The sequence below is a fragment of the Malaya genurostris genome, chromosome 2, assembly GCF_030247185.1.
Source record: "Malaya genurostris strain Urasoe2022 chromosome 2, Malgen_1.1, whole genome shotgun sequence".
NCBI classification, from domain to species: domain Eukaryota; kingdom Metazoa; phylum Arthropoda; class Insecta; order Diptera; family Culicidae; genus Malaya; species Malaya genurostris.
Window position 1 is genome coordinate 25,678,629 of NC_080571.1, and position 11,748 is coordinate 25,690,376.

Sequence of the window (11,748 nt, forward strand, 5' to 3'; positions counted from 1 at the left end):
TGGCCTTGCTATGAAAAATTTGCAAGGAAAACCGAAAATTTTACGATAAATTGTTTTATTTTGCTGATTTTGCGTGTCCACGCTTCATCTACGAAAACCATACAGCAGAGTGCTCACCGGCGTGTACACCTCTGTGAAAGTATCTGCATCCACCTCAGAAAATTTATTAGCTAATGCTCTAGCACTTTGGTGCGATTCAGTGGAAGAGGTAAAAGGAAATAAACAAACGCACTCATGATGCGTGTACACTTTACACAACAGTGGTGTATAAATGTGAAAGAGAAGAGCTCTCGTTAAAGTTGTCAGTGCGAGGGAGAAATTTTGCTTGCTCTTCGTCACACAGAGGAGATAGACATCTCTGGTGGTCAGAAGCGAGATAATCGTTCATTGTCCCAATTAGTCGATAAAACAAATGATATGGGATACCTTATTGCCGGATTCCTAATTCACATTCTCTGTGTTGTAGAAGACTTCACTGTAAAACGTTCGGTCTTTAGAGCCTCTAAATTCGTATTTCAAAGTGACTACATGTGCGAGTTGTGTGAGATCAAGTAAATAACTCAATTTAATGTTATAATGTTCGAATGCTACAGCCTTGGATATGAGAAGGACAAGAGAACATCAAATAGCCACACTGCTATTCACGGTGGATGCGGGATGGAAGCGACGCAACGAGTGTGCACTGACAGAAACTACCTGCATACAACTTTGTGAAACAACACTGCTTGTCATATAACCGAACATTTTCCATCTCCTGATTACAGTCCATAGCAATCGCCAAAAGTTCACATTCCAAAACACCTAAGTTCGAAACCGGATTTTCTCCGCGGTAGTGTGGAGATTGCATGAAATCTTTTTTCTTGCTTCCGACTAATATGGAGATTGCAAAAAATCTTTTTTTGCTTGCGAGTAATATCGCCTAAATGTATACTATCCCGGACCTTTTTTGGCTGTTCTATTTTTAGATTATGCTCGTGACGTGTCATTTCGAGAAAATCTACATCATTTTAAGTTTTCAATATGCTTTCACTGAGAGCAAAACTAGCTTCCGGTTTGATGTCACACAGCATTTTTTTTGCTTTCAATTTTGATCTTTTAACCGTTAAAACGACCAAACCGATAGCAAATTAAGTAATCGATATATACGAACAGCACAACATCAAATTGAGTTTTCTTTTTAATCTCACATTTTACTCGGGTATGCTCTACTTATACTTCTATTCTAAAAAATCGACCACCACTTTCGGTATAGCCGAAACTAGATCTGGAACTGGATCCCATAACAGATATAGTTTTATGGACACCAATTATCAATACGTATCAATTATACGTATTGCAGCAGTCTTACTTTTTTTACGTTTTTTTTTGCATATTAAAAGTCACTATGGGACCATTAGCCCTTCTTTTCCAAAATATGAAAATCGGTTAAACTATTTTGGAGAATTTTGAAACCGAAAGTTGGATCCTAGTAAAATTTAATTGTCAACTAGGGAGAGATAAGATTTTTCATTTTAATCTAATTTTCTGAAAATTGGTTTTGTCATCTATGATAAGATCCCTTATCACAAAACATTCTTGAAATTGAATTTACAACACGAATCACCCTGTAGTTCTGGAATCAGAAGTCGGATCTAGAAAAAAAAAAAATCAGGAATGTCCTTGGGACCCTAAACCTTTTGTCTGAATCTAATTTTATGATAATAAAATGGTGAAACATGTTAAGCCCAGGTGGGTAATTTGTCGTACCGGGGGGAACGACCCACCATTTCGAAGTATAAATTTATTAAAATTTTGTTTCGGTACAACTTTGCAAGAGACGCGAAAATTCGAAATCTGAAGCGTTTTTGGTATTTTGTCTTGAAACAAAATTGCGCATACGACATAAAACTACTGTGGGGTTGTTCGAGCTGTTGACGTAGGACTACATAACTAGTTTCAAAATCACTGATGGAAGGTGCTGAACTCGTTCATTCAGTACTTCATAATCGAATGCCTTGGTATTACATTTCTATTGGCGTTCTGGCCAGATTTTTCTCGCTTCGTCAGACACTCTAACTAACCAGATGTTTTGCCAGATTTTCCCAGATTTTGTCAGATTTCCCAGTTCTTTACGGGTGTTGGCCTCTATGCGATAGGTGGTGGGACTTTTTTTTTATTCGCTGAAAATGAAGCCCGGTCAAAATTTCCTTGTATATAGTGGATCCAGATAAATCCAAATAAATTTTCGAATCAGAGACAGATTTTTAAAAAAATAAACTGGCAACTCTGGCCACCAGCGTTTTTCAATGAAAAACGCCATAAGAATCCTTCCAGGTCGGGGCTCGAACATACGACAACTAGCTTGTAAGACCAGCGCCCTATGCATTGAACCGCCAACCAATGATCGAAACCACCGAGAATTTCCTCGAATATGAAGAAACAGCTGATTTTCGATCAAAATGTGTCTCGTGCGTATCGAGCGGCGCATGAAACAAGCCCATAAACAGTCCAGCCCAGCTACTGATGTGCATAACACATTGTTCAAAGAGTCCCGGAACTGATCCAAAGATGACATTTGTGATGTCAAACAACCCTTATTTTTCGAAAGTAGCAACCTTCAGATGACATGTGTTAAATTTTTACGTCAATCGTTCCACAAACACTAAGCCTACCGATATTTAATTTCCTTTACGTTAGATACGTTATTTTTTAATTCACGAAAACATGGAAATAACGAAGTCCTTGTATTGATAAAATATTTCTTCTTAAAGGGAAAGTCCAGCACTCAGCAATGAGTTGAGAAGTGTTACTCGCACTCGGATCCATTGAAAACAAGAATTTCTGTCATCCGGAAAAAATTAGGCAAGTTTTGATAATCGTAATGAACGCAAAATCAAAGCTCGTGAGATTAGGTGTGCTGAGATGGTTAGCACATCAACAGAATATGCTTTTTCGAATATGCGAAAATCTGGGCATCAAAATGGTCTTTTCCAAATGGGTGCCATGTTCGCTCACAATAGAACAAAAGCAACAACGCATCAACGATCCAGCTAGCTGTTCGGCACTATTTAGTCGCAATACAAACGATTTCTTGCGTTGGTATGAAACAATCAACGAAACATGGATCCAACATTTTTCGGCGGGGTCATATCCGCATTCAGGCGGAGAAAGTCATCCGAAAACGCAACAGGCAGCTGAAACAATCATGGCGTCAGTTCTTCGATGCTCGAGTATAATTAACCTCGACTATTTTAAAAGGGAAAGTACCATCAAAAGTGATTATAATATTGAATTACTGATGCATTTGAAGAGCAAAATGGAACAAAAAGCCTCATATGAAAAAGAAAAAAATATCTTCAACCAAGACAATTTACCGTGTCACAAGTTAATGAAAACAATGGCCAAATTGAACGAATTAGGCACCGATCTGTTTCCTCACCCACCATATTCTCAATAACCGAATCTCCAGCAACTACTTGTTCTTCTCTGATCTGAAAAAGATACTCTCGAGAAAAAATAATTGGCTCGAATGAGAGAGTCATCGTCGCAACTGAATCCTTTTTTGAGCCCATTGGACAATTCATCAAATAAGTAAGGTATCTAAAAGTTAGAAAAAACTAGAACGATTGCATTGCATCTAAAGATGATAATGTTGATGGATAAAAAAAAATCTTTGCACATGAATTACGGTTTTCCTAGTTAGTTCCTGGACTTTTAATAATAATACGGTAATATCCAACCGCACAGAGTGCAAGTCGATTCGATACTGAATCTTGATTAGTGTGAGTGATTTTCTTAAATGCGCTCATTTTTCTTAAATGCGCTCATTGAAGAGCAGTAATCTCCTGGAAACCGTGAACTTGTGTATACGAATCTGTCGTATCTGTTAGTGGAAACAATGACAACGGTTTGGAAAACAGAAAAAAATTACACATGGTTCGTTATTAATTGAAGTTTCTATATCTATAACAGTTCGGCTGAAAAGTTCGTATCGTTTAATAGAAACACACATTTTTTTGCCAAAATTCGTTTTTATTATTCAACATAATTGCCATCAGAGGCGATACAGCGATTATAGCGATCTTCCAACTTTTCGATACCATTTTTGTAGTACGATTTGTCCTTTGCCTCAAAATAGGCCTCAGTTTCAGCGATTACCTCTTCATTGCTTCTAAATTTTTTACCAGCGAGCATTCTCTTGAGGTCTGAGAACAGGAAAAAGTCACTGGGGGCCAAATCTGGAGAATACGGTGGACGAGGGAGCAATTCGAAGCCCAATTCGTTCAATTTCAGCATGGTTATCATCGACTTGTGACACGGTGCATTGTCTTGATGAAACAAAACTTTTTTCTTCTTCAAATGAGGCCGTTTTTTTTAAATTTCGTCCTTCAAACGCTCTAATAACGCTATATAATAGTCACTGTTGATGGTTTTTCCCTTTCAAGGTAGTCGATGAAAATTATACCATGCGAATCCCAAAATACAGCCGCCATAACCTTACCGGCCGATTGTTGAGTCTTTCCACGCTTTGGGTTCGGTTCATCGCGTGCAGTCCACTCAGCTGACTGTCGATTGGACTCCGGAGTGAAGTGATGGAGCCATGTTTCGTCCATTGTTATATATCGACGAAAAATATCGGTTTTATTTCGATATAACAGCTCCAAACACTGCTCAGAATCATCAATTCGTTGTTGTTTTTGATCGATTGTGAGCTCACGCGGCACCCATTTTGCACAAAGCTTTCTCATATCCAAATATTCGTGAATAATATGTTCAACACGTTCCTTTGATATCTTTAGGGTGTCAGCTATCTCGATCAACTTCACTTTACGGTCATTGAAAATCATTTTGTGGATTTTTTCACGTTTTCATCGGTAACAGCCTCTTTTGGACGTCCACTGCGTTCATCGTCTTCGGTGCTCATATGACCAGTACGAAATTTTGCAAACCACTTACGAATTGTTGCTTCACCCGGTGCAGAGTCTGGATAACATTCATCAAGCCATTTTTTGGTATCGGCGGCACTTTTTTTCATCAAAAAGTAGTGTTTCATCAACACACGAAATTCCTTTTTTTCCATTTTTTTCACAATAACAAAAGTAGCCTCACTCAAAATGCAATATCTCACAAACTAATAATCAGACAGCTGTCAAATTTATACACGTATCTTTTGAAGGTTGGTACTAACTGAAAATAGTATGGATTTAATTCTAGTGGCGCCCTCTCATAGAAACGATACGAACTTTTCAGCCGATCTGTTATAATATCAATATCAATGCATTTCCAAGCAGTATGTACATTGATATCGAAAATCAGTTAAAAAGGGTTGAGTACGGTTTTATTTGCATTGATGAGACACTTAAGCTTGACTCCTCTACTACTCTACTCTACTCCTTAAGTTACTAAACGACTTCTGCTTGCTCAAATGAACCTTGTCACGTCTCACCTTACTGTTGTATATCTTCAAATCCTGACTCTACCTTGAGTACTAGCATTCTACGAGGTCTGTTCAAAAAGTACCCGGAATTCTCATTTTTCTAAAAAAATATTTATTTATTCGTCTACATCTATATTGTCCCCTTCAAAGTAATCTTCCCTAGATATAATACACTTATGCCAGCGTTTTTTCCAGTCTTCGAAACACCCCTGATAGTCACTTTTTGTAATGCTCTGTAGCACTCTCAGCGATTCTGCCTTTATCTCTTCAATCGATGAAAAACGCGGTCCTTTCATGGGTCTCTTCAACTTTGGGAACAGGAAAAAATCACACGGAGCGATATCTGGTGAATAAGGAGGTTGGGGCATGATTAAAGTCTTGTTTTTAGCCAAAAAATCACGAATAAGCAACGATGAATTTTGCTGCCACTCGTTTCATGCCCAAAACATTTGAAAAAATATGATGGCATGAGCCAACTGATATGCCAACTTCATCAGCAACTTGTCTAATAGTGATTCGGCGATCATCCATAATCATTTTTTCCACTTTTCCCACATTTTCATCGATTATTGACGTGCTGGGTCGACCGGAGCGTTCGTCGTCTTCAACGTCTTCGCGGCCATCTTGGAAACGCTTATACCACTCGTAAACACTTGTTTTTTTTCATAGCAGACTCACCGTAGGCTCTCTGTAACATTTCGCACACTTGGTTACACTTTATTTCATTTTTCATGCAAAATTTAATACAAATTCTTTGACTCTTCAATTAAACTAACAAAAATCGCCGAGCTCAAAAAAACACGTCTACACCAGCCGCTACAAGACAGAATGTAAACAATGAATACAGCTGAAAATTTCACCATACATTAGGGACATATGTACCAACACAATAAAAAAAAATTTTGACCACCGGACTCTCCAGACGCGCGCAATTAAAAAATTCCGGGAACTTTTTGAACAGACCTCGTATAATTTTGATTTTATTCATTATTTCGAGTTGCAATAAAAATATTCTTATTTGTATAAACAATACTAATATTACCATTGTTTTTCGCTTGAAACTTCAGGTGGGTAATTACCCACTATTGGAATTTTCGGGTGAATAGTACTACCCACCGTACCCACCTCTTTCACCGGCCCTGCATCTCTGAGCAAATCAATTTCATATTTTGCACATATCACCATGTAATCCCGGAACAGGAAGACGAATTCAGATGAAAATCAAAACATTTTTTCTGGGGCTACATTTGAATCTATGCTTGTAAAAATCGGGTCAGCCATCAGCCAACAAAATCGAGTGGTTTTGTTTTGGATTTATTTTACTCGTTCAACCTTGCATTTGAATCTATGTGCAGGCCCGTACCCAGGATTTTGTTTCGGGAGGGGCCCTCAGATAAAAAAAAAATAATGTTCTATCGGCGTTTTTAACAGAAATTTCAATCTTTCGTAGAGCACAAAATCCACAAAAGTTGTGATAGATTTGAGGAAGTGTTCCGAGATAGCTCCCTTGCTTTGATTCGTGGAGAACGGAAAACATCTTGTAAAGTCATATTGTAAATCATATCAGTTGATGGTCATACAAACTTACTTTGGTTATACAGATCTCGGTATTAAGTTCCGGAACTAGCGGTCTAAAATTCCAAAATGAAACTCACATCGGTTTCTCAGAGATGACTTGAGATTTGGGAAAAGATAATAGTTTGAGGAGGCCAAATCAGATGAACAAAGTGAATGGGCAAGTATTGAAACTCTAAACCGTTGATTTTGATTTGATTTGAGTTCCCAAAAGTTTGCTATGCCGATCCCAGAAAACCGACATCATGACCTGGAATGGAACACGTGCCGCTTCGAAGCAAGACTTCAGTCCATTATCGGGTAATCATTTTGTTCTCTGACGTATTATAATGGATCCAGCCAAACATGTACCCGAAGTGCGCTTGCGTTCGACTTTTCAGTCCTAAATAAGTATGTGTGGGATCCAGCGGCAAGATATCTTTCTCATCTGCACAATTGGGACCAAAATCAAGCGTACTTTCTGTTTCCGGTCATCATTTTAGTGTCTTATTATTATTGTCGTTTATTTTGCCACAGATTAAACCTCCATTTTATTTAGTTTTGACACTGTTCGCTTTGTATCAAACTTTTGGTCTTTCTCATAAAGAAAGGTTATGCAATCACTGTGAAAACCGCCTTTTGAACCGAGGCCCGGAGGGCTGAATGCCTTATACCGTTCGACTCAGCTCGACGAACTGAGCAAATGTCTGTGTGTATGTGACAAATAATATCACTCGCTTTTCTCAGAGATGGCTGAACCGATTTTCACAAACTGATATTCAAGTGAAAGGTCTTACGGTCCCATAGATCGCTATTGAATTTTATCCCGATCCGACTTCCGGTTCCGGAATTACAAGGCAATATGTGCAAATTCATGAGATAATTCGCACTCAATTTTCTCGAAAATTGCTAAGCCGATTTTTACAAACTAATAAGCAAATAAAATGTTTTTAAATCCTTTAAAAAGTCCTCGAACAGTTGATCCAGATCCAACTTCCGGTTCCGGTATTACCGAGCGGTTAGTGAAAATTTTCAGTTTCATGAGTATTTTTTCATAAGCGATGGCGAAACGAGGTGCACATTTTTATAGAATTTACTACTAAATTAAAAAAGGTTTTTTTTGGTTCTGTTTCTGATTTTGGAAGGGGCCAGGGCCGCTCGGCCTCCCCTCTGCTTATCTATGTGTGTCTGTGTTTAATTTATTCCAAGCACTACTGTCTGACAGCGGTTTACAAAATAATGTTTCCATCCGTTTTGTTTATACTTGTAAAACATTTTAATCAGGAACTTAGGGAGATCTTAACACAATAGAATACCGATGACCTACTTCGTATACAGTGCAAATCATGTTTCCGGACAACTGTTCCATCCACCAGCCCCGCCTTGATGCAATGTTTGCATCAAATGGACTGAAATATTACAGAAACGCTTTCGATTCCTTGCATATGGCAAACCATCGACGCGTGCTTAGTTTATGATTTTCAGTTTTGTATAAGTCTTATTTCTTACCAATTGTATAAGTCTTATTTCTTACCAATTGTATCCAAAACTTCAGTCTTCCGAACCAGCCAATTACACCTTTTGGACACAGTATAATATTGCAAACATCTGAGAATTTTTGCTATAGATGATTAAAAACAAAAAAAAAGCACTAATAATATAAATTCAAAGATTAATAATACCCAGATAGTTATTCTTACTCATTCCACGTACTTTGCTATTGTAGAGGCAGGATAACATAATTAATTGAATCGTCCTACCCCTCATGAAAATATAAGATGGCTCTAAGAGAGAGAATAAATAAGAGCGAGATAATACATTCAGGCGCGGGAGCAAGCGTTAGGCAGTCGAGTTAGAACCGCAAACAAGAACGGACGAATAAACGAAAGTAAGGAAACCATCGGAAGATTACTGCTTGAAAGAAATCCATCAACGGGGAACTCTACAAACTGGCGCAGCCGGTACGATTTTCGGTAAGTATCGATGCAACTAAAATGTTGCAATTTTGGATACCGCAATTATTTTCATTTTTCGATAATGTTTCGCCGGGTTTTATGAACGCTTCTATGTCTGAGGGAAAATAAGAAGATCTCTATACTTATCGAAAATATGTGCCTAACAAAATGGCCGCTACCGCTGTAGGAAAAAACTAAACGATGCGAGACCAGTTGAAGACTGTAGCGCCTAAGAAAAAACTGTTTTCCAGACAAAATTAACCGCTGCCTGATAATTATTAGAAAAATTGCGAGTCCGGTTGATGACCGAAGCGCTGAACAAATAAAACAAAATCACCGAAGACGTAAACATAAAGCAGAAAAAAGGAGCGAAAAAAAAATGAAATGCGAGTCCGGTTGAAGACCGTAGCGCATGGGAAAAACAGTGAAATATCGTCGTGAACTTTCTTCTTCTTGACTCTCTCTGTTGTAGTAAAACCAGTAAGATGAACACTACTTTGCTTAAGACAATATCCAAGCTAAACTAGTAGTGTTATGGAAACGAACACAACGCAACCCGTGTTTATATGAAATTGGAAGTGTGTAATTTTTTTTATTTGACTCTGATTGAAAGCAGTAGTATTTCTATTTGTAAGCGAACTTTTCATTTGTGAAATGAGAAGTAATAAATATTTTTTCCTGCGTATCAGAATCTACATTACAGTGTAACCATATATTCTTTCCTTACAGATGGATTCGAGTAAAATATTCAATTTGGATCCATTCAACGATTCCGTTGACGCATCAAATTTACGATTGGAGTGGGAAGAGTGGCATAGAGCATGCGAACTACTTCTAGAATTGAACGCTATTGACTCGCAACATCATAAGTTAATATTTATGCTGGCTCGAGGTGGCAGAGGCCTACAAAGAATATATTATAATCTTGCCCCTGTGACTGGGGAAGCCCAACCAGGTCCAGTAAAAATTCCGTATGCACCCCGAGAAATTCCCGAGTATGATAATGCTATCATGCGGCTCAATGCGTTCTTTATGGGAAAATGTAACGAAAGAGTCGAGCTTGAAGTATTTCGTTCACTCAGGCAGTCGACCGGAGAATCTTTCAATCGATTCGTTTTAAGATTACGGACCCAAGCAGCACGTTGCGACTTCCGAGATCGTATGGAGAAAGAATTATTACAACAAATTACAGTAGGGGCCAACGATGAAAGAGTCAGGGATAAAGGAATCGAGAATATTATGAACCTAGACGAAATCGTGAATTATGCGCTAAATAGGGAATTACTGCAAAAGCAGAAAGAGAAAGCGCAAACAATCAGACTAGAATCCGATGTCGTAGCATCAGTAAAGCCAAATTGGGGAAGAAGAATGGAGTCAATGTTTTCACACAGCAAGCTGGAAAGACACGATAAACATGCCAGAAATGAATGCGATCGCTGTGGTTCGTGGAGGCACAACGGAGGATCAAAAGAATGCACCGCGCGGAACGCGACCTGCAATAAATGTGCTGGTCTCGGACACTTTGCTAGAAAGTGTCGAGCAGGTCGGAACGCACTATCACAGTCCCGGAGAACCTGGAATAGATCCTACACAGCCAATACTTTGGAAAATGGATCTAACCAAGAGATGAATCGTTACGTTGACAATAAGGCACCTTCAAAGGTAGCATAAGTTTTTTATAGCATGTTGATTTCGATTTATAATTTTATAGTAATACAAATTGTTTCCTTGTGAAAATTGCCACGAATAAATGAATTCTTTTATGCACATATTGATCTTTTTCTTAACAGATGAGCAGAGCTACCGATGGAGTTATCATGTGTTATATAGACCATGTACCAGTGGAGTTCTTGATAGACTCATGTGCAGCTATCAATACAGTTACCGAACAAGTGTGGGCGCAAGTTTTGAATAACAACGCTAAAATTTATAAGAAGAAATTTCAATGCGATCGACAATTTATGGCATACGCTAGCAGAGAGCCACTGCATGTGTTGGCAATTTTCGAAGCATGGATTTCCATCAATGAAGAAAAGCCTAAAAACTACGCCGAATTTTTTGTTGTCCAAAGTGCCCACAGATCTTTGCTTAGCAAAAGAACGGCTGAAGACTTAAAAGTATTAAAGGTTGGGTTAGAAGTCCAAAGTATCGAAATGAACAAGCCAGCATTTCCCAAATTTCCAAATTATCAAATCAAATTGTCAATTGACCGCAACGTAGTACCAAGGAAGATAGCGTATCTAAGAATCCCTGCCGCGATGGAGGATAAAGTCAACCGCAAAATTCAAGAAATGTTAGATACCGATATTATAGAGCCGGTTCGTGGTCCGGCAGAATGGATCTCACCAATGGTAGTGGTACCTAAGGGAACGAATGACATACGACTGTGCATAAATATGCGTTACCCAAATCAAGCCATCCAACGGGAACATTACCCTCTTCCACTAATCGACACACTACTAAATAAATTCAAAGGAGCGACCATATGTTCCCGCTTGGATATTACTTCCGCATTCTATCATGTTGAGCTACATCCAGAGTCGCGTGGAATCACTACATTTATGACGAGTAGAGGCCTAATGCAATTCAAACGTCTAATGTTTGGTATTAACTGTGCCCCCGAAATTTTCCAGCGTGTAATGTGCGAAATGCTGGCGGCAATCGATGGAGTCGTAGTATATATAGACGATATTATCGTATGGGGGAAGGCTCAGGAAGAACACGACGAGAGGCTTGAAAAAGTAATGACAATCCTAAAAAAAAATCAAGCGTTACTCAACAAAGAAAAATGCTTGTTTGGAGTAGAACAGTTGGAAATATTAG

General features: G+C 38.5%; 1 protein-coding gene across 1 annotated transcript; it reads left to right on the forward strand.

The window, feature by feature from the left end:
• The first annotated feature begins 8,755 nt into the window (after positions 1–8,755).
• Positions 8,756–11,427, forward strand: LOC131429862 (uncharacterized). Its single transcript, XM_058594284.1, has 2 exons — positions 8,756–8,943; positions 9,655–11,427. The coding sequence occupies exon 2, from the start codon at positions 9,655–9,657 to the stop codon at positions 10,594–10,596; it is 942 nt and encodes a 313-aa protein (XP_058450267.1). The 5' UTR covers positions 8,756–8,943; the 3' UTR covers positions 10,597–11,427.
• The last annotated feature ends 321 nt before the right edge of the window (positions 11,428–11,748 follow it).